This window comes from Nelusetta ayraudi, unplaced genomic scaffold (assembly GCF_046127955.1).
Source record: "Nelusetta ayraudi isolate G7.1 ecotype Tasmania unplaced genomic scaffold, CSIRO-AGI_Nayr_v1 ptg000023l, whole genome shotgun sequence".
NCBI classification, from domain to species: domain Eukaryota; kingdom Metazoa; phylum Chordata; class Actinopteri; order Tetraodontiformes; family Monacanthidae; genus Nelusetta; species Nelusetta ayraudi.
In genome coordinates, this window is record NW_027466073.1 from 2,335,001 (window position 1) to 2,358,238 (window position 23,238).

The following is a 23,238-nucleotide window of genomic DNA, read 5'->3' on the forward strand; positions in this document are numbered from 1 at the left end:
TTGCTTCCAGCGGGGATGAGAGTTTTCCTCGCTGATTACACCCTGCTGTGTTGTGTCATGTGTAACACTGGAACAAAATGGATGCGCCTGTTCTTTATGCGGGCAAATTCAGACAGTGGCATTTAGTCGCTGCGGTTAAGAATCAGTAGAAAGGCTGTCAAGAATATAATAATATATTTCTTGATTGCATTCTCATTTACCTCCAAATGTCTTGAACTTGTACAATCCAGCTGGGACGCTTCCAATGTGCCCTATTTTACAACCAAATGTGAACTTCACTGAGAGCAATTCATCTTTAATGTTGAGTTATCCAACAATACTTGATGCTTTAATACATCATTAACTAGCGATGCACCGATGCCATTTTTAGTAGAGTATGAGTACTTGCATTTCAGTACTCACCGATATCAAATACTTAAAGGGCACCAATGATGCTTTTCCACTTTTCTGAGCTTTAAAAACTGTTACAATGTTGAACCCTATCGTCAAACCATCGAAAATCATCAAATAACGTAATTGCGTTCCGGGGCTCCTTTCATGGCCAAGCTCAGACAGACTCTCGGACTGGTTCCGCCCCGGAAGTGATGTCGCAATGCGTTGCTCCAAGAATTTTTTTTTTTTCGGTGTCAGGGAAATTAAAAAATATAAAATAAAAAATACAGAGCGACTACCGAAGCACCAAGGACCACAACCGTCGGAGTGGAACGAACAGAGAAAATGTTGGAGGTTTGTTCAGCCTAATGCGGATGCGATGGAACCGCGCTGGGTCCGTACGAAGCTGGATTAGCCGGTAAACAGCTGCTAAAGAGTGAAGCCTTCACGACAGTAAGTGTTTAAATTGTGCCTGTTTCATAAAGTTTGCCGTTTATTCTTCACTCCCGCACCGGCAAACTGAAGAAGTGAGGCTCAGCAGCGACGAAGAGTGTGACCAATCACAGCGGAGTGGGCCGGGTACATCGGCAAGGCTGGGGTGGAGTGAAGTGAAACAGAGCGTTTCCGCGGGATGCAGAAAATACGAGGAAACGAGCCGTGAGATACGGAAATCTAAAAAGCTTTCAACACGGAAAATCGTGGGTTGCTGCTCTGGAGGGGCCAGACATCAAATACAAAAGCCCAAAAATTAGTATAATAGGTCACCTTTAAGCAGGTCACCTTTAGACACACTACAGAATAATGTCACCCACAGGTGATCACCCATTTTTGTCCCTTGACAAAGTCCAACTTGGAACTCCCACTGAGTTTGCATCATTTCTGGATTGGAGCCACAAATCTGTACTCCCGCATAAAGACTACAGTATAGTGAGCCTTCACATAGACCATATCAGACCTTATCAGCTCCAATCCAATCCAGTCAGGTAAATGTAACTGTTGGAACCCTCAGCCTGATAGGTGCTGGAGCCATCAAAGTTTCACTCAGGCAAATCTTCAATGCTTTTCGGTTCAGAATCCAACGTTGGTTTTTGCAACGGAGACCTTCTCCAGCTCTGTCAATACAAATGTACATGGACTGGACTTTGTCTCCCTACGGGAAGTCCACGTACTGCTGCTTCACAGCTTTACTCAGGGAGGCACTGGCGACGTGGCCATCATTCATTTGCTACTATAGCACAGGTGGAAGAACGAGGTAATTTAAATAAAAGGGACAGACCGGTCCAGTGCCTCGTGCTTCTGTGCGCCACTACTCTCATTCCCTTGTGTTTTTCCACAGATTTTAGACTTTTGAATTTGAACAACATTCTTCAGCATGTGTTTCTAGAACAAGTTTCACTGCACTAAAAACATGCATTTAAAAAAATTGTCATATACATCCATATGCAACCGGTATGGGTGTCGTGGTATTGGAGAATAATCAACCCTAGTATCAGTACCGATACCCAATTCTGGCATTGACACCGAAACCTGCCGATACCCCATTCTGGTATCATTACTGGAGCATCCCTATTATTCAGCAACATGAGCAGCACGGGGGGGGAGTTTAGAGCGACTCTAAGTGGGACTTTATGACTACACAACAATAGTTTTAAAGTAACTGAAGCGTAACATAAATCACAATGAACACACTGTGCCATTTTTCTTCTTAGTTAATATCCGGTTGACAGACAAACATGTTCTGTCGGTCGGACTTTGGAGTATAACATCGGGGCTTTTTGACGGCAAATCCCCCCGTCGGCGTTTCGCTGCCAGCCTGCCTGGATCTTTTCTGAGCTTTTGGACGAAAAATTGTTTCCTTCATTTCATCACCGACTCAGAGGATGATTTGGTATTCTGCCTCGGTTTTAATGAGAGCAGCCGCATGCCAGTCCGCCAACGTTTTGCCAAGTTTGTGCTAATCTGATTTTAATTTGTGTATTGTCTTGTAGCTATTTGTGTTGGGGGCTGTTTCAGTGAGAGCGAGTGACTGCGGTTTCACCAGCAGGGGGAAGATACATTTCATTACAGGTGTGACGGACCTGAACTGGAGCCACAACTGAGGGGCTGCGATGACATCCACATTAAGTGTCTGTTCATTTCCCCGACACCAATCCCTCTTCATGACACCTCATTCAATATTCATGGGACATTTCAAAAAAAGCACCCACAGCTCTGATGCTGTCCCCCCCGGTCTCGGCTCTACTTAATATTTAACGGCTGTTTACATTGCCACAAATGTTCGGGGGGGAGATAAACCTAGAAAGAGGGCCAATTAATAATCTATGATTCAACCTATTAAAAATAAAAACCAAGAGCCTGTCTCGCTGTTCCTTTCTCACCTCCTCTTCCATTCATCCATCTGTCTCAACATCTGTTCATTGCTTTGTACATCCGTCGTTCCCTCTGTTGGAGCGCGTGCACCATTCCTCTGGGAGCAAACAAGCAAGAAAATGTGTAGATGGAGGAGAAGAGGGTGCGTGAGAGGCCCTCGGTTTAACTGCCACTTCCAAGAAAGACTTGAGCCTTGTGAAATCCAAGGAGCACTTTGTGTGGACTTTGTCTCCACACTGTTTCCTGCTGGTAACTAAACATTTTACGCTGGTAACTAGTAGCCTTTTTAGATAGACAGACAGACAGACAGACAGACAGACAGACAGATAGATAGATAGATAGATAGATAGATAGATAGATAGATAGATAGATACTTTATTTATCCCAAATGAAATGAAATTTCTCAGCAGCATTTGCAGGACTGAGCCTATGTGGCAGCCGCCTGCCGACGACGTCTGCCACTGGCCTACGCTACCTAACGCCTGCTGGTTCCCCCCGACACCCTTGTGGGCAAAAATGAGCGGTTTTAAAAAAAAAATCACAAAAAATGGAGTTGAATTGTTTTGTATTTTTTATTGTCACTTTTATCGTTATCTCAATAGATGCCAATAATAATTGTGATAAAATCTTTAGTCCATGTCGCCCATCCCTATTTCTGAGCCTTGTGTTTTAAGATTTTTTCAAACAAGTGAAAATATCTCACTTCCGGTTTGTCGGGGGGGATCAAAGGTCAGAGCGTGTGAAATGTAAGTCTCTATTCAGGGAACACGTGGGTCTAGGACCTTCCCAGAGAGCGCTATGGCCATTTTTGTGTTTTGGTCTATGTAGGGGACGCTACTGAGCAGATTGATGCAGTTCTTTAACATAAAAAATATTTCAGTAGTTCTGACCTGGGTGCAAAATTTGGTGACTTTTGGACTATTGTAAGGGTGTCGAAATGGAGTTCGAAGCTGCGTAAAAACGAGAATAATAATAGTGAAGAAACAAAACAATCATCGGTTCAATCGGTCTTCGCATAGATCGAATAAAGAAGGTAAAGAATTACTAAAATAAACAATTGAAATCAATTTCTACACAAAGACAGACTCTTTCTCTCTCTCCCTCTCTCTCTCTCTTTCTCTCTCTCTTTCTCTCTGCCGGATCTGTGCAACACAAACCGAGCAGATAATCTTTAGCTGAGCTGACGACTGTGAGTTTCCAAAATCGGACAATAATGTTGGACTGGCAGTTTGGAGGCTATGACCTTCTTGTCTGTTACTCATAAACACACATGCACGCAAATGCACATTCAAATTTAGTTTGACTAGATGTGCCTCCTCCGCCCCCCAAAACATACGCACACACACAGACACACACAAAAAAATATGTCCAATCGCATTTAATAAGTGGACAATGCAATCAAGCCACTTTTTATATTTCTGCAACTCAAACTGCACTGACAGCTGGTTGAATCAATGAGTTCAGCCGCCTCATTAAATCGAACAGGTGCATAAAATTGAGCGCAGACTGATTCAGCATTTGCAGTTGAATGTGTTGTGTAACTCCATACATGACACTAAAGTTTGAGTTTATTGCATTTCTTTCCTGCAGCATTTGCTGGACTGTGCACTAACTGCTGTGCAGCAGTGGAGGGGGAGACTCATAACTTGACAAACAAAGTACAAAATAGAAGAACTGCCCTTGTGTGAAAAGGACCATTTAAGATGTTTATATATATATATGTATATATATATATATATATATATATATATATATATATATATATATATATATATATATATATATATATACGTATATATATATATATATATATATATATATATATATATGTATATATATATATATATATATATATATATATATATATATATATATATATATATATATATATATATACACATACATACATACATACATACATACATACATACATACACACACATAAACCTGTCAGCAGTCTTAGTTCGGTGTCGTACAATCATCAACCTCCATGCAGATTGTCACTATTGTGTAAAACATTCCATGGCGTAAAACATCTGAAGCCCATCCACAAACTTCCAGAATCAAAACTCACGACCCAATAAGAAAGTCGACAGACACCCAGTGTCTGAGAACGTGTACGAGAGGATCTACACTGAATCACTGCAACCATTCTGCTGACACGTTTACACCCTACTTTACTCCAGCACACAATTTGCTCAAACACAACGGACATCAGACCGTTCTCCCGGCTTTCATTTCATTTCATTTTACTGTTTATTACTTCTTCTTTTACTGTGTGAAGCTTTTATATTTTATGTGTTTTAACCTGTAAAGGGTCTTTGAGTGTTCAGAAAGGTGCTTATGAATAAAATGTATTATTATGATTGTTATTATTACAACAAGAAAGCAGCTTGCTGATGTGGCAATCATATAACTCAGGTGGAGATACAAGTGGAAAAGCAGCAAGGTGAGAGCCCTGCTGCTATGAAACACCAGGCCTAGGCTGTGCTTACCAGAGTTTGGCTGTCCATGTCTGCCGGGCCGCGCCGACTCCCAGCCGTCCACCGACTGGACCTCCAGCAGGTAGGAGCTCTTGGCCTCACGGTCGAACACTGACTGGGTGTAAATGAATCCCAACTCTGGGTCGATGCGGAAGTACTTGTGGTCCCCGCTGCGATCTTCTAGTAGAGAGTAGGAGATCTGTGAAGTGGAGATTTCATGGGGGAAGTAATTAGAGTTGGGTGCTGAAACGTACTTGATTAGAATCAGTTTACGCAGTGAGGGCGGAGACATTTTGGGTGAATAAAAAACAGGTAGAGGTGAAAAAATGGAGCACACACTGAAGAGAAACAGGATGTGAATGTAGATGGTCTGGCGCATATGTTTATGTAGGTTCATGTATGTATGTATGTATGTATGTATGCATATACATACTGTACATACCCTATGTATGAATTAGGGTATGGAAATATATCCATCCATCCATCTATCTATCCATTTATGTATCCTTTATTTACATTTAAAGAAAGGGTTGAGAGCTAACAAGTGAACTCGCTTCTTGTCACTCCTTTTCCAATAAGTCCATCATTTTCTTTTCTGTTTTAATAATTTTGATTGCTTAAATTTTCTTTCTATATTATTTTATGTTAAGGAATTGTTTAATAGCAGTTAGGAAGCTTTGCTCAAATTTGCATTTGAAAAATGTGACTATGGCTGTGTTCATGCAGTGTTTGATGATATGACAAAATCTGGCAAGGTTGTGAGATGACTGCTTGAGAGATGACCCTGAAAAGGCCTCAAGGTCTTCAGAGAACCTGAATGTTCACAATGCTCTTCCACACTTTGAGTTGATCTGTGGGGGTTCACCTTGCCGTTGAGGCCCAAGTCCAGGTCGGTGGCTGAAACTTGGAGAACCAAAGCTCCTGACTCGGCCCCTTCGGTGACCGACGCCTCGTAGATGGAGGAGGTGAAAAATGGAACGTTGTCATTCACATCTGCAGGCGGAACAGATAAGAAGAGATTGTGCTTGGGATACTAAATTTCGTTGCGAAGTATAAGGTTCAGTTGGGGCAACTGGGCTTGTTCTTGCGATCTTGAAGACGTTTCTCATCTCATCCAAAAGGATTCTTTAGTTCTGAGAAACGGTTGGAGAGTCCCAGGTATTCAACCACCAGGAGCTGTAGGTGGGGCTAAAGGCTGATGGTACCTTGTATTTGCAAGGTGTTGATTTTTCAACAATAGGTGTGGATTTTTATAATCTTTTCTCAGAAGTGAAGAAGCCTTTCGGATGAGAGGAAAAACATCTTCAAGATTGCAAAAATATGTCCAGTTGCCTCCTCTGAACCTTTTACTTTAAGATGACCTGGATGACTGAGAACCTTCACAGTGGAAACTACAGTTACATTACTTGTGCCAACACATAGCATGGCTGGCTGGATTTGTCCACAACTAAACACAATGGTAACATTTGGTTTTTGCTTTTTGAAAATTCAGTTTTGAAAGAGCTACTTTCTGCACAGAAAGTCTGAGATCCTTTCAACACAACGTTTCGTGTTACCGAGCTGTCACTGAAGCTTTATTGCAGTTCAGTTTGCTCCTTCCAATGATAGCTATCTGAGTGCAACATCATTTATGATCTTTAAAAAATATGTATATACAATTTCTGTGAGCCAACCGGTAAACATTATTCACCCTAAGTCTTCGATCAGAGCATTTTTTCCCCTTCTCATCCGTGTAAGTCATAGTTGCATCCTAAAGATAAAAAAATATATGACATTTATCTAATTTTTAACCTGTATTTCAGAAGTTTTTGTTTCTTCTATTCCTTCTCATACCTAGGACACCTCTAGCTTTATTATGGTTATTTAGCCATCTGTGACTCTTATTCACTTTTCAAATCCCCTAAAAGCCTCACAGCTATTCTACAAAAAGTCAGTCCTGTTTCCTTTGGCGACTGGTTCACCATTTCATGGTTCATGGCTCCATACACACATTTCTACTATTAGATTAAAGTTGACAAATTCAAAATATTTTTTTCTCCACACATAATTTGTTCTCCAAATCATTTCTATTAGGATGGACCAAAATAGCCCAAAACTGGAAGATGACTTCTGTTCTCCACTCCAAGCTGTATTTCAATAGTTTTCACTGCTTGTTGCAATTAAGTTTGAGATTCATTCTGCAACATTTAATGTCATTGATGGCATTGCGTCCTCAATACATCTGATTTTTTTAAACTACACTCTATAACTCTCCTTTTTGACATTGATTGAAAGACTTTCTTCCAAGTTCTGCATTCAAAAGGCCAAGAGGCGCACATTTTAATTCTCTATGCATGAAACAAAGGATAGTAAAAGTCAAGTTGAATCACTTAGTTAAAAAAAAAAAATTATACGACTGATATTTAATACAAAAATATCATAAATAAGATTGCAAAATTTAACATCATCGCAGCAGTTAAATTTAAAGGCGCTCTGTGCGATTTCATTTTCAGTATATATATATATATATATATATATATATATATATATATATATATATATATGTATATATATATGTATATATATATATATGTATATATATGTATATATGTATATATATATATATATATATATATATATATATATATATATATGTATATATATATATATATATGTATTATACTTATGTATGTGTGTGTTAGAGCTGTCCAACAATATTTTTTTCATAGCGATTAATCGCAGAATCTTCATAGTTAAAGGGGACCTATTATACTCATTTTCGGGCTTTTGTATTTGGTATCTGGCCCCTCCAGAGCAGCAACGCACGATTTTCCGCGCTGAAAGCTTTTTAGATTTGCGCATCTCGCGGCTCGTTTCCTCGTATTTACTGCGTCCCGCGAAAACGCTCTGTTTCACTTCACTCCACCCCAGCCTTGCCAGTGTACGCCCCCGCCCGGGGTCACACTCTTCGTCGCTGCTGAGCCTCACTTCCTCAGTTTGCCGGTGCGGGAGTGAAGAGGAAACGGCAAACTTTATGAAACAGGCACAATTTAAACACTTACCGTCGTGAAGGTTTAATCCTTTAACAGCTGTTTACCGGCTAATCCAGCTTCGTACAGACCCAGCGCGGGCTGAGTTACGGCCGCAAGGCGGACCGAAGGTCCCTGGACGTTTTTTGTGCCTTCCGTGTCCCCGGAAATATATTTTACTTTGTGTACTGACCGTGTTTTTGTTTTGTATTTTTGCGAGACATTTTAATAGGGCTTAAAATGATTTTGTTTCATACTGTTGACTTGTATCAAAACACTGTCCTAGCAGAGAAAATATGTACGCTGAAATGATCACTTCAGTCATAGAGTCGTTTATTATCAGACAAGAATATCTGCACAACTTACGTCCACACCAAGCACAAAGCAGGAAGAGCTCTATACAACCCATGTTACCATGCTGGCAGCGTGAACATCGCTATAAGGAGTGAAACTTGCCAGTCAAAATCGCTGCCTCTTCAGTTTCGCTGCCAGCGAACACAACACACATAACAAGCAGAGCACGGAGTTAGCGGTGGTGGCTAACAGTTCATCAACACGATTCAGCGGTTGTACGTTGCAAGTAGTCTTAAAACAAATGTTGCTTGAGGTCACAATACACTCACAAATACATGTTTTCAAATATTGCCGTGGCTGACTATTTTCTCGTCGTTCACCGGCCGAGTCGAGCCCGTCTCACTCCCGTTGCCGACCGGACGAGAGGGGTCTGGCTGCAGACCAGTGTTCCATCGCATCCGCATATTAGGCTGAACAAACCTCCAATATTTTCTCTGTTCATTCCACTCCGACGGTTGTGGTCCTTGGTGCTTCGGTAGTCGCTCTGTATTTTTTATTTTATATTCTTTAATTTCCCTGACACCGAAAAACACACCGGAATCACTTCCGGGGCAGAGCGGAACCAGTCCGAGAGGGTGCCGGAACTTGGCCATGAAAGGAGCTCCGGCACACTGTGGCGACACTCCGTGCCCAGTGTTGAAAAAAATCTCCGTGAACAGATCGTTTAGAACCATGCCCAACAATTTGCAGGGCTCACGTCCAAACGCATGAACGTCATTATTTAACGATATGGAGATCATTTGACGATAGGGTTCAACATTGTAACAGTTTTTAAAGCTCAGAAAAGTGGAAAAGCATCATGGGTCCCCTTTAACTGCGATTAATTGCGTTTTGAATTGCATGTGTGAAATGCTGTTGTTCAGCATTTCAAGGCCAGTCCAGAGGCACTGTCCCCGACTGCCACGCGATGTTACAGAGACGTGTCAGCCATGACAGTCCCTGCACATCCAGAGACTTGAGGTACTCGGGGCGGATCTCATCCACCCCCAGGGCCTTGCCACCAAGGAGTGTCCTGACCGCCTCGGTAACTTGGGTAATGGACAAGTCCTCCCCCGGGGCCCTCGCCTCTGCTTCCTCCGCGGAAGACGTGACGGCAGGATTGAGGAGATCCTCAAAGTACTCCTGCACCATAAACAGTGTCGGTGGCGAACTGCTTCCCCGTCCTGAGGCGCCGAACAGTTCGCCAGAACTACCGCCCGAGCTCCAGCAGACTTGGCCTGCCAGTACCTGTCAACTGCTTCCGGGTACCCACGAGCCAACATGGCTCGATAGGACTCCTTCTTCAGCTTGACGCCGTCCCTTACTTCCGGTGTCCACCAACCGCGTTCGGGGGTTACCGCCACAACAGGCAACGGAGACCTTACGACCACAACTGCGAGCAGAGAGGCGGAGAACATGGTCCATTCGGACTCAATTTCTCCAACCTCCCCCGGGATCTGGGAGAAGCTCTCCCCGAGGTGGGAGTTGAAGACCGCACTGGCAGAGGGCTCAACCAGACGTTCCCAACAGACCCTCACAATATGTTTGGGCCTGCCGGGTCTTTCCGGTCTCCTCCCCCGCCAGCGGATCCTGCTCACCACCAGGTAGTGATCAGTTGACAGCTCAGCCCCTCTCTTCACCCGAGTTTCCAAGACAGAGGTACGGAGGTCAGACAACACGACGACAAAGTCGATCATCGACCTCTGCCCCAGGGCATCCTGATGCCAAGTGCACCGGTGGACACCCCTGTGCTCAAACATGGTATTTGTCACGGACAAACTGTGACTAGCACAGAAGTCCAGCAACAGAACACCGCTCGGGTTCAGATCAAGAAGGCTGTTCCTCCCAATCACGCCTCTCCAGGTCACACTGTCGCTGCGCGTTGAAGTCCCCCAGCAAAACAACGGCGTCCCCAGTTGGAGCACCATCCAGCACCCTTCCATCCAGCTGTGGTGCCGCCGCTCACCGCGGGCAACGGCAGAAAGATGGAGAGTCCAGCCCCTCTCGAGGAGCTGGGTTCCAGAGCCCATGCTGTGCGTGGAGGTGAACCCAACTATATCTAGCCGGTACCTCTCAACCTCCTGCACAAACTCGAGCTCCCCCACCGTGAGGTGACATTCCATGTCCCTACAGCCAGAGGCCCGGGTTGTAGACGCCCTCCGCCTCGACTGCCGCCCGAACTACACTGCACCCAACCCCTACGGTTTCCTCTGCGGGCGGTGAGCCCACAGGAGGTAGGACCCACGTCGCTCGTTCGGGCAGGGCCCGGCCGGGCCACGTGGGCAAAGGCCCGGCCACCAGGCGCTCGCATGCGAGCCCCAACCCCGGGCCTGGCTCTAGGGTGGGGCCCCGGTTGCACCATATCGGGCGACGTCACGGTTCTTTTATTGTTGTTGTCCAGCCTTATGTTTGAAATACGACGATAACAACAATAATATTAATAATAATATTATTATTATTGTTAATAATAATAATAATAATAATAATAATAATAATAATAATAATAATAATAATGTGTTATGGATTGTATTTAACTAATCGTGATTAATGTGTTTTGTAATATGTTTATTTTGTCATTATTATTTTGGCAGCTGCTTTAATTTTTTTTTGTTTCATTGGGGCGTACAGAAGCTCATGCTAATCCTCTTAAGCAAGGCACCAACAATTAAATGTTTCTCTTTAAATGCTATCTTGAGAACAATTATGCATTTCCACTATAAGTAAACTCAATTTATAAAGAATTAATTTCATGAAAAAGCACACCCGGGAATCATCCGGCAGAGCTCGACATCGCGTCTTTGCCCACAGGTAGTTTCTCTTTGTAATAATTGCACCTGCACATCTTTTGTTTACGTTGCAATCTTGCCAGCAGTAGATAAAATAAATCACCTTGTGAAGTTGTATTGTGAGCTGCTGGCTTGAGATTTGGTGCCTGATAAACAACAAGCTAACTGGCCGCACAGCAAACTTGTTTTATGTAGGCAATGTTCGCAATGTGCAGATTCGCTCTTCAGTTAAGTAAATGGTAATAACAACAATAATAATAATAATGATAATAACCCTGAAGAGGAATAAGCGGGTATCGAAGATGAATGAATGAATGAATGAACAATAATAATAATAATAATAATAATAATAATAATAATAATAATAATAATAATAATAATAAATGATGGGAGATAGTTAGAAGAATTTAAAAACAATAGAAAGAAAGAAAAGTAAGTGCCTAAGATGGGTTTTTACCAGGGATGGGCAAACTTTTTGACTGGTGGGACACAAGAGGGGTCTAAAATTTGACAGAGGGGGCTTTAGCAGGACCAGATGGAAAATATGTGTTTTAATGTCCTTGGAAAATGAACAAAAGCAGAGTTCCAACAAAATCAGTGTCGTTCTCAAATAGTAGGGTGCACGCGGTGTGATGCCAGCATGGGTGCGTGTGGCCTCGGGGAACATGTTTTTTTTTGTTTGTTTTATTTATTTATTTATTTGTTGTTGTTTTTTGCTGTACTAGCATAAAGTGTAATTAGACATCCAATACAATAGATGGCAGTGGCGCTCTTATTGTCAGAGTGTACACAGGGAGTATCTATTAGCTCCATGTGTAGGGTTTTTATGCACCAAGCATGCGCACACACAGCATAGAGCAGGAGATATCAGGTGCAGTGAACAAACCCTCAAGACAACATGAAAAAATATAACAGGATAAACAGGAATGAAAAGAAAGGCGGAGAGACAGACATAATGAGACAAATGAGAGTCTCCCGAATGCTCAGACCAGGGAATATGACGAAGCGTATGTGGCGCTTGCCTTCACTGTGACTACAGTAGGAGACGAGGAAAGACGTCTCCTACCGAGTAAACGCGGACTGTGTTTACTCTGTCTAAAAATGTCGGCAGCGGACAGCATGAAGCCAAATAAATTAAGGCGCCACTTACAGACAGTACACCACAATCACGCTGATAAGCCGCTTGAGTTTTCTTCAGCAAAAACATGGTGAATATTGTCAACAATCATCCCACTTTATGATTGCTGCTTCAGTAAACCAGCGAGCACTGTTGGTATCATATAAGGTGGCGCGTTATATGATACCAACATTGTGTTCCTGAGTTAATGTTGCAGATCAATTTGAATTTATTATTATGATTTATTGTGTTTATTTAGTTTATTTTTTCATATTGAAATAGTTCAATTAGTTGGTCAATGATGTTTGTAGTTTAAATAAGGACATTTTGTTTTCAGGCAAATTGAAGCACTTTAAATCTTTTCTGTAACAGACGAAAGAACAATGTTAATAAAGTTATTTGTTTATATATATATTTCTTTTTTTTTTTTTTTTAATGCTAATAAGGAATCAGTGTTATGCAGAGATGTACTTAACAATGTTCGTAACAATTTTATTGACCAATTATACTATTCCTAGTCACAGTGGAGAGTGTTGGGGCGCAAAATATTTTCTTCTTCCTAGGGGGGCATAACAGAAAATAATTGAGAAGCACTGCTTTAAAACCCCATGACTGAAATGACTCTTAAAACACTAAAAGAAAAAAAAATGCATGAAATACAGCTAGTTTATGATTTACTATTAATATAATTTCTTTAAGTATCGGCAGGCCGGATTAAAAAGCTTTAACGGGCCGCATATGGCCCCCGGGCCGTAGTTTGGCCACACCTGGGTTAGAGAGAGCATGGACTACTGTTTAACAGTAGCAGGAGATGTTTCAAAGCAAACACCTCCAGGAAGTGACCTGAGCCTCAATTTCAATGCAACGCTGCTTCGCTTCCGTCTTACATCTTCTTCCCGATTGTTCCTTCTTTGGAGGGTTTGGAACGTCCTCATCTATGAATTAAGAATGGAGCCTGGAATCCATTACAGACCTCCCTCATCTGCAGTGTCTCTGGAGGAGTCAAAGAGCTTTTCTTATTAGACAGATAAGGGAGAGGCTCGGTGAGACAGAGGAGAAGCTACAATGGAGACAACCGCCCCTGTGAATTAATTATTCCTCACTGGATTAAGACCAGTTTGATAGAATGGGGGTATGCGTACACATGTGTGGTTGTGTGTAAGTGTGTGTGTGTGTGTGTGGGCGTGTGTATGTGTGTGCGTGCGCGCACGTTTGCGCATGTGTGTGTACTCTTGTTGCCAGGAGATTAAATACAGGGTGCTATTACTTTGAAGGGGCCACTAGTCAAGGGTCAGTAAATGCCGCCATAATCAGAGAAAAGAATAGCAACCTAATCTTCAGCAAATGGTATAAACAACAAAAAACGAGGAAAGACTGATGAGACACAAAAAATTATCTTAAAAAAGTGATTAAAAAATAATAAAAAAAAATACTGAAGAGGCTGCAGGGTAGTTTTACGACAAGACAGAGTAGTTAAAGTTCCCAAGGTGCACCACTGGAGTGGGGTTAAGCCATTAACACTGAACTGGGAGACTCATTACAGTGACACCAGCTGTTTGGCTCTGCAAATGATTTGGATTTGGGAAGCAGTGGGGGATCCAAGATTTTAATTAATGGATCCAAATGGAGAATTAGAAAGCAAGGCAGACTTAGAATGCACCACGAAGCCACTGACCCTTCTGTCTCGCCAAATGCTCTCAATTTGACCTCCTTTGTCCCTTCGAAGGCCTCAGCGCTCGAGTGACTCCAGTGTTGGGACTTAACAAAAAACCAACGGATTGGAGGATTGGTAGGAATCATCCTGAATTGTCCACAACTAAACGCAAGTTTTGTCTATGGAATAACCAAGGACATTCTACAGACTCTGCAATTGGGATGTTGGTGGATCTGAATACACAGAGGTGTGATGAATAAGAAAAACATATGACTGATTGAAGCTCTTATAGTACATTTTATAATGCGGAAGATTTACTGATTTCTCAGAGGTTTGCCTCTCTACGCAAGCGCATTGCTGCCACCACGGGAAAAAAAAAAAACAGAGCTCAGTATCACATTACAACGATAAACTATCACGTTTTTACGTTATCATTTTTATATTATAATGTGAAACTATCACGTTATTTCGTGATAATGTTCACGTTATAACGTGATACTGAGCCCTGTTTTTATCTAGTGTGGCAATATACTACAGAAGCGCATCAACTCGAGTTGATTGAAAAGGAACCCACAATAGGACAGCGATTCAAAGGCTTTTGGGGGTTCCAGAAATCCAGTTGAATCTAGCTCTATCAGCTGAGTATACATACAGTAAAGGGGATGTTCTAAAACGCTTAACGTAAAAAGCTTGACGTAGCTTAATGACCGAAAACAGCGATCAACCATCACCAAAATTCACGTGGACGTCTCTCGTCATGCCCACTTTCACCTCTCCAAAAGCCAAAACAGTAAATCTTATTTTATGGATACTGTTCTCCATAGGTGCTCATTACAGGGAAAAGGCTTAACATCGCTGAATGTCTGTAAACACCGATCAACTATCGCCAAATTTCATGTGGGCAATACAGAAATTTCAAATTCAAGCTGGGATTGACTACATATGTCGTGTAGTGTACATGTGACCCCGGGAATCAAACCCACAACCTTTTTTTGCTGTGAGGCGATTTGGTAACTCTTTGGACTTAAAATACAAATTGACTGATGGGACTTGTGGGACAATGACAGCTTTTCCAACCAAAGATTTGATCAGGTCAATATGGCACAAAGTTACAATCTACACAAAAAGATCATCAGCCTGAATTGAAGAGATTGCAGATTTTCAGCTTTTCATTTAATTTTTGTCTATTTCTTTCTTTCTTTCTTTCTTTCTTTCTTTATAATAGGGCTTGTAGATAGAAGAGAATACAGGTAATAAAGGCTTACCTGTGACATTGACGGTCACTAGCGTAAAAGCCGCTAACGGCACGGCGGCAACGTTCTGAGCTCTGACGCGCAACATGAAGTTCCTGGTGGTTTCATAGTCCAGTGGCTCTGCCACCAGGATGGAGGCTGAACCGTCCTCACGGTTCGGGGTCAGGTAGAAGCGCACGGGCATGTTGGTCTCTGGAACCATGCCGTCCTCCAGGTTGTACGTGACTCTGGGGTCGCCGAGGGGGGACGTGGCCTTGATGGTCTGTTTGAAGCAGACAGGAAGTGGGAAAAGGGATGATTTTTCATTTCAAATTTATTCAATTCAATTCAAATGTGTTTCTATAGCCCTTTACAATAGCCAAAAAGATACCCAAAGTGCTTTACGACAAAGGAAAAACTCAATTCATAGGAAATGAAAATGCAAAAAGTGCTGCGCGATAAAAACTTGACACAAAATATAAAACACGGGAGAGTGCCACAGATTATAAAAAAAATACATAAACAAAGCCTGAACAGATTTGTTTGTTTTACTGTTTACAGTATTACATTGTTTATTATTTTGTTTATTATTTTTCATAGTAACATTTGGCTGAGTTTACCATTAGTCCCCATTAATGGATTAATGGGCGTATTATTTAAATAAACAACAATAACAAAAGAAACAGCTTTCCATGTATTGTATCACTTACGATTATTTGCACTACAAAATGTTATCTACTGAATCCTGGGACAAAAAAAAATAAATAAATAAACCCCCCCCAAAAAAAACAACAACAACTTGTGAGTGAGTAATTATCAGATTTGAAAGTGCCAGCAGTTGTCTCGAGGAAATGAGGACAGCTGCTGTTCTGCATCGACAGAAGTGCACATTCTAAGAGGTGCTAAGAGGGGGGAAAAAAACAAATGGTGGTTTACTGTTCATAATAATTAACAATTAGATAGCTAGTGCAGTAAATCAGCTGAAAAGAAAATGTTGAATTTCTATGGAAATACACTTTCCACCGTGAGCTCCCCTGAGGTAATTAAAATGAGGCCGCTCAAAGCAAATATACACCATATACAGCCCAATTAAAATCAAAAAGCGCCATGGTGGATGTGAGGTGTGACCTGGCAGTATCCAGTCAACCTGCAAAGTGCAGGAGCTGCTGTAATGAGACACACTGTCTCAGCAAACATGCCTGATTACTCTACCTGCGGATTTCTCGATGTAACAACTTGAACATTTCCATGGCGGAACAATTACAGCCCGCTAAGAGTAATTGCATTTGTGCCAGGCCATCGACTCCAATGACAAGCAGACGTTGTGATTTATACATATATAATATAATACATATTCCATCCCCTCCATGAATGATGTAAATAATTATCCAACACAACGGCAACACATACTTGAATGGACCTGAACAATAATCATCTTAATGTGAATTTTGTGACCACGTCCTACACCAGGCGTGTGCTAACTACGGCCTGAGGGCCATATGCGGACCATTAAAGCTTTTTAATCTGGCCCGTCGATACTCAAAGAAATGATATTAATAGACAGTAAGTAAAAAAAAAAAATGTCATCATTTTTTCCCCAGTGATACACAGGTACTACCCAGAAAATTAGAATATCCTGAAAAGGTTGTTGTATTTCTGCAATTCAACTTAAAAGGTGAATTTGACATATTATATAAACGAATATGCAGGTGTTTTGGATTACTTGCCTGATTAGAATTTGAGTCTTTGAACCTACAAAACTGAAGCTTTTCACAGTATTCTAATTTTCTGAGTTTGTGGGTTTGTGGTTTTAATAAGCTGAGTTACAACAGCAAAGTTACAACAAGGAACTGCTTGAGATGCCAATTTGCGTGTAATGGCTCAATAAAATTTGTTGGTTTCATATTTTATTTTAAATTGCCAAAATAAAACAACTTTTACTTGATATTGTAATTTTTCGGGTAGTACTGTACATATATATATATATGTATACATATATATATATATATATATATATATATACATATATATATATATATGTATATGTATGTGTATATATATATACATATATACTTATATATATATATATATATATATATATATATATATAAATATATATATATATATATATATATATATATATATATATATATATGTATATATATATATATATATATATATATATATATATATATATATATATATATGTATATATATGTATATATACACGTGTGTGTGTGTGTGTATAATGTATATACACATAAATGTATGTGTGTGTCCCTTATTTTCTTTTTTTATTTTATTTGAAGCATCCTACCACGATGGCCGTGTCCCGAACAGTGTTTTCCGGAATGACCACGCTGTAGCTGTCCTTCTCCCACTGTGGAGGCTGGTTCTTCACATTGGTGATGGTGACGGAGAGCTCCACAGAGCTGCTCCTGTTGCCCCCATCTGTAGCCACAATTTGCCGGGTGATGAAAGTCCTCTGCACAGCACCAGGGACGGAAAAAGAGAGACAGAGAGAGGGCGAGACAGAGAGAGCACACATCACCTTCACGGTTTGAAGCTGCCAATTTACAAGGTATCAGTGGTGATGTCAGTCACCCTCCTTCTGAAGCTGTCACACAGTGCAAGTTTCTGGATCACAATGCTAGAGGCTTAATCTTGGCATAGAGGTATTTCACATGATTCGCCAGAGTGTTAGCTTCGTTGAAAGAACACTGAAATGAACAAATTATCTGTTTAAATATGCTTTGGGAAAATAAAACTTGGCTGAGTTGGGGGTACCTTAATCATGATATATTTTATTTATAAGCATCTTTCTTCACACTAAAGGACACTCTACAAAGACAAAACAAAAGGCAATAGAACAACAGGTAAAAGCTTCACACAGTAAAATAGTAATAAATAATTAGTAAAGATGAAATAAAAAATAAAATAAAAGAGCGAGTATGCTATCTTGAACCAGTGGGTTTTGAATCTGGATTTGGACAGAGGAAGAGAAGTGAACTGAACTAAGCTGCACTTAAATGAACTGAGCTCAAGTGAACTGAGCTGATGAGCGACGTTGCCCTTGCCACATTAATAACCTTTCATTTGTCTTGGGATAAAATCAATCACCATATTTATCTAGTTTTTAAAATGCATAGATTTATTTCCAAAACCTTTATCTTTGTTTGTTTTTTTTGCAGAGATGAAGTAACAATCAAATTAACTCTGCCATGGAGAGTCTCCGCATTGACAAAAGGCAGAAATAAATGTGTGGGTTGTAAGCATCATGCTTGTACGTTATAATTTATGCAGATTACTCGTTAGCAGGGAAAAAAAAAAACAAAAAACAAAACTTGCTACCTTGAAATTTAGAAAGGTTGGATCTCAGGCGCAGCCGCTAGTGCTGCGCCAGGTATGATGCAAATTTCAGAATACAGGCCTCCTGGCACTAAAAGATGTAGAGTTGTTGCTTTTCTGAGGCTCAGAGCTGCTCGACAAACACTAAGTGGCAGCTTCCTCTTCTGCTTGATCATCATCCAGGATTGTTTTTTTTTTTTTTTTTTTTATCTGACTGGTGCTGAAGCAAAGGGTTGGAGACCGGACAGCGAGGAAAAAATATCAGCATATCTGCTATCCTTCCCCGTGCCAACCAATGAAAAAGGCTTCAGTGAACACATTATCACAACGTTGGGTTGCCAGTCGGCTGCTCGTGGTGGATTTCTACCTCTTCACTGTCAGCAATTAGGAGATTCACGGAAATATGTTATTTTATTTTTTTTGCCGTTTCAAGCCTCCAATCTGCGGGAGTCATGCTCCATTTGTATCTGGGTGCTGTTGGAGGTCTGGTCACCTTTTTTGAAAGCGCCGTCCAGCTTCAAACACGCACCAAATTTATGCGTCAACATGCTGACATCTCCCACTCAGTTAAAATAGGTCAATGTCTCCTCTGTATCCAAAATATGCAATATCAATCACCATCTTCCAACAGTCTTTTTAGCTGCAAGCTGCATTAGCTGCACTGCTGATGCTTTTACACTGTAATATTAAGAAGTGAACCAGTGTGAGCCCTTTTTGGTTTCTGCTTTGAATTTATCCCACACGGATGTTTCAGATTAATTAGGAAATCTGCCTCTGCTATCTGACAAGTCTTTGACGAACATCTCATCTTTATTTTCTCTTTATATCATTTTTGCCAGACAAACCATGGTGAAAACAATAAGAAGTTTTCTATTTGGAGAAAAAAAATCTGAATATGGTTTCAGTGTTTTTGGCAGGATTTTGATGGATGATCCCAATACACACGGATCCATCAAATACCCTAAAACCATCTACTGTAAGTGACGAGAGCTGTTATTGGTGACAGATACTCTGACAAACATCTACCACAAAGTCTGCCAACAGCAAAAGGTCAGAGCTTGATCTGTGAATGTTTGAAATGCTTCAAAGGGAACTCCATCCACACACTGCTTATTTTTGTTGAATCAATGTACCTGAGAAATGGGCTGGTTGACGTACACCCAGCCAGTCAGGGGATTGACCTTGAGGTACTCCGGCTGTTCACTGGACATGGAGTAAGTAATAGCTGCATTGGTGCCAAAGTCGTCATCATGAGCTGCCACTCGTAAGAAGCTGGTCCCAATCATCGTGTCCTCACGAAGGAAATCTGTGGTGGGGAGAAACAGAGCAGAAATTCTCTTCGGCTTTGTCGCTCATTGAACCATAAATCTCAGTGGAAATTTACTTTCTCTGACAGAGTATTTTGTAGCTGGAGGTGTCGTTTTCAAACAAATTATTTAGACAATACAACTTGTAGTTGCTTTAATAAAAAACATAGAAAAGATAAGATGTACAAAACAAAAATGCACACCCAAAAAGGCTAAAAAGTAAAGTTACTTTTGCACAACAATTTAAGCGACGAAATCAAGCAAAGTCAAAAGATCAATCAGTTAAAAAAAAGTACAAAAATATATTGTTGAACAGATACAAGGGATAAAGGGAATTTTTGATCCTTTTTATGATTGTTCTTTGAATTTTTATATGGCTTTGTATTTACTGTTAACTATCTTGCATTGTCAATGACATATTGATGGGAGATTTATGAGTATATGTGAATGTGATTAAATGTGTATGTATATATATATATATATATATATATATATATATATATATATATATATATATATATACATATATATGTATATATATATATATACATATACATATATATATATATATATATATATATATATATATATGTATATATACATATATATATATATATATATATATATATATATATATACATATACATATATATATATATATATATGTATATGTATATATATACATATATATATATATATATATATATGTATATGTATATATATATATATGTATATATATATATACTATATATATATATATATATATATATATATATATATATATATATATATATGTATATATATATATATGTATATATATATATATATATATATATATATATATATATATATATATATATATATATATACATATATATATATATATATATATATATATATATACATATAAGGTGGCAGTTCAGGGCTACCCCCTGAACTGGTGGGGGAGTATGAGTCCCTGAATGATCCCAGGAGCTATGTTGTCTGGGGCTTTAGGCCCCTGGTAGGGTCTCCCAAGGCCAACAGGTCCTGGATGATGGGACAGACTAAGAGCAGTTCAAAAACCCCTATATATAGCCACACAAGAAGGACCGTGACGTTGCCCGGAATGGCGCAGCCAGGCCCCCACCTTAGAGCCAGGCCCGGGTTTGGGGCTTGTATGCGAGCGCCTGGTGGCCGTGCCTTTGCCCACGGGGCCCGGCCCGGACCCAGCCCGAAGGAGTGACGTGGGTCCAACCTCCTGTGGGCTCACCACCCGCAGAGGGAGCCATAGGGGTCGGGTGCAATGTGGTTCGGGCGGCAGTCGAGGTCGAGGGCATGGAATGGATGTCACCTCGCTGGGGGGGAAGGAGATTGAGCTTGTGCGGCTGGCTGAAGTGGGATTGCTTATTGCCCCACAGCTCAGCCTCTATGTGTTGGAGTTCACCCCGGTGAATGAGAGGGTCACGTCCCTGCACCTTCGGGTTGGGCACAGGTCTCTCACTTTGATTTCAGCATATGGCCCGAATAGCAGTGCAGAGTACCTGGCCTTCTTGGAGTCTCTGGTAGGGGTGCTGGATGGTGCTCCGACTGGGGACTCCGTTGTTCTGTTGGGGGACCTCAACGCACATGTGGGCAACGACAGTGAGACCTGGAAAGGCGTGATTGGGAGGAACAGCCTTCTTGATCTGAACCCGAGTGGTGTTCTGTTGCTGGACTTCTGTGCTAGTCACAGTTTGTCCGTGACAAATACCATGTTTGAGCACAGGGGTGTCCACCGGTGCACTTGGCATCAGGGTGCCCTGGGGCGGAGGTCGATGATCGACTTTGTTGTTGCGTCATCCTCCGTCCATGTGTCTTGGTGAGTTGGATCCGCTGGTGGGGGAGGAGACCAGAGACACTCGGCAGACCCAAGCGCATTGTGAGGGTCTGTTAGGAACATCTGGCTGAGCCCTCTGTCAGTGTGGTCTTCAACTCCCACATCCGGGAGAGATTCTCCCAGATCCTGGGGGAGTTTGGGGACATTGAGTCAGAATGGACCATGTTCTCCACCTCTATTGTCAACGCAGCTGCTCGAAGCTGTGGCCGTAAGGTCTCTGGTACCTTGTAAGGTTTCTGGTACCCTCGATAACCCCCGAACCCGGTGGAGGCACTCGGAGCACAAAGCACGAGTAAAAGACATGACCGCAAAGATGGCGGCTGGCGCTGGATTCTGCTGCTCCGGTTATTTGGAGGACGACGGCACCCACGTGATGACATTGCTGGCCGTAGCCACGGACGTCATTCCACCCCCGGTGAAAACTCCAAGTTAGAACGACAAGGCTGAGCAGGTGCCGTGTCCTGTACAGTTTGAGCTGCGAGCTCGGGCCGGAGGGTGGTCCAGTGAGGTGAAGGCACTTCAGCTTGCTATGTGCCTCTCTGGTGACACTCTATCAAGCCTGCTGCCGTTGAGCTCTGAACAAAGGGGGGACTATAACGCACTAGTAGGAGCGCTAAACAGATGGTTTGGTTCGTGGACAGCAGCTATCTTGCTCCTCTCTGAGCTGTGCAGTCGACAGCGGCGTCCAGGTGAGCCGCTGAGATAGCCTGCCAATGACATTGAAGGCCTAGTTCACTGCACCTATGCCCACATGCCTCCCAACATCCAGAGCAAATTGTTCCGTGACCTTTTTTCTCCAGGCTCTGCTGCCAGCTGACCTGCGGACCCAGACATTGCTCGCTCATCTAAGGTCCCTCGTGCTGAGCGGGAGATGTTGTGTGTTTGGTCCCAAGGGACTGTTCTAGACTAATCCCCAAGGGTGAGAGCTGCGTACGGGACTGAGTTGAACGCAGCTGCAACTGCCTTGGCAGTGGAGCTCACACAGCTGGTGCGAGCGGCCACTCCCCAGGCTGGTGATCGAAACCTCAGGCTGGGCTCGAAGACCTGCCTGTGATGTGCACAACCCGGCCATCTGATCCTGCAGTGCCCCAAGTTATCCATGAAACAGGGAAAAGGGACGGGGACAGCATAGACGGGATGATGCGGATCCCTGGGACAGTGTCCCAACCCTTTGTGAATGAGGGCGGAGTAAACTCCATTCGTAAGGGGGCAGTGCAACCTGCCTGGGGAGACGGGTGGTCAAAACGGCTCATCAGCGATTCTGATAAAAGCAGACGTAGTGATGGACACAGACGTTTTCCCCACCACCCTGAAACTCCAGACAGTCACAGGAGACTGAGCATCCACGGTGGCGGTGGCGATGGTGACTC

At 41.9% G+C, this 23,238-nt stretch overlaps 1 protein-coding gene across 1 annotated transcript in view; it reads right to left on the minus strand.

The window, feature by feature from the left end:
- The window catches only part of LOC142889654 (neural-cadherin-like), a 310,909-nt gene that overhangs the window by 161,741 nt on the left and 125,930 nt on the right, over window positions 1-23,238 (minus strand). The window contains exons 11-15 of the mRNA XM_076028445.1: window positions 19,837-20,009; window positions 17,673-17,840; window positions 15,389-15,638; window positions 6,091-6,218; window positions 5,238-5,424 (exon numbers count right to left, since the gene is read on the minus strand). Coding sequence (XP_075884560.1) covers window positions 5,238-5,424; window positions 6,091-6,218; window positions 15,389-15,638; window positions 17,673-17,840; window positions 19,837-20,009 — 906 coding nt within the window. The remainder of the gene's footprint in view (window positions 1-5,237; window positions 5,425-6,090; window positions 6,219-15,388; window positions 15,639-17,672; window positions 17,841-19,836; window positions 20,010-23,238) is intronic.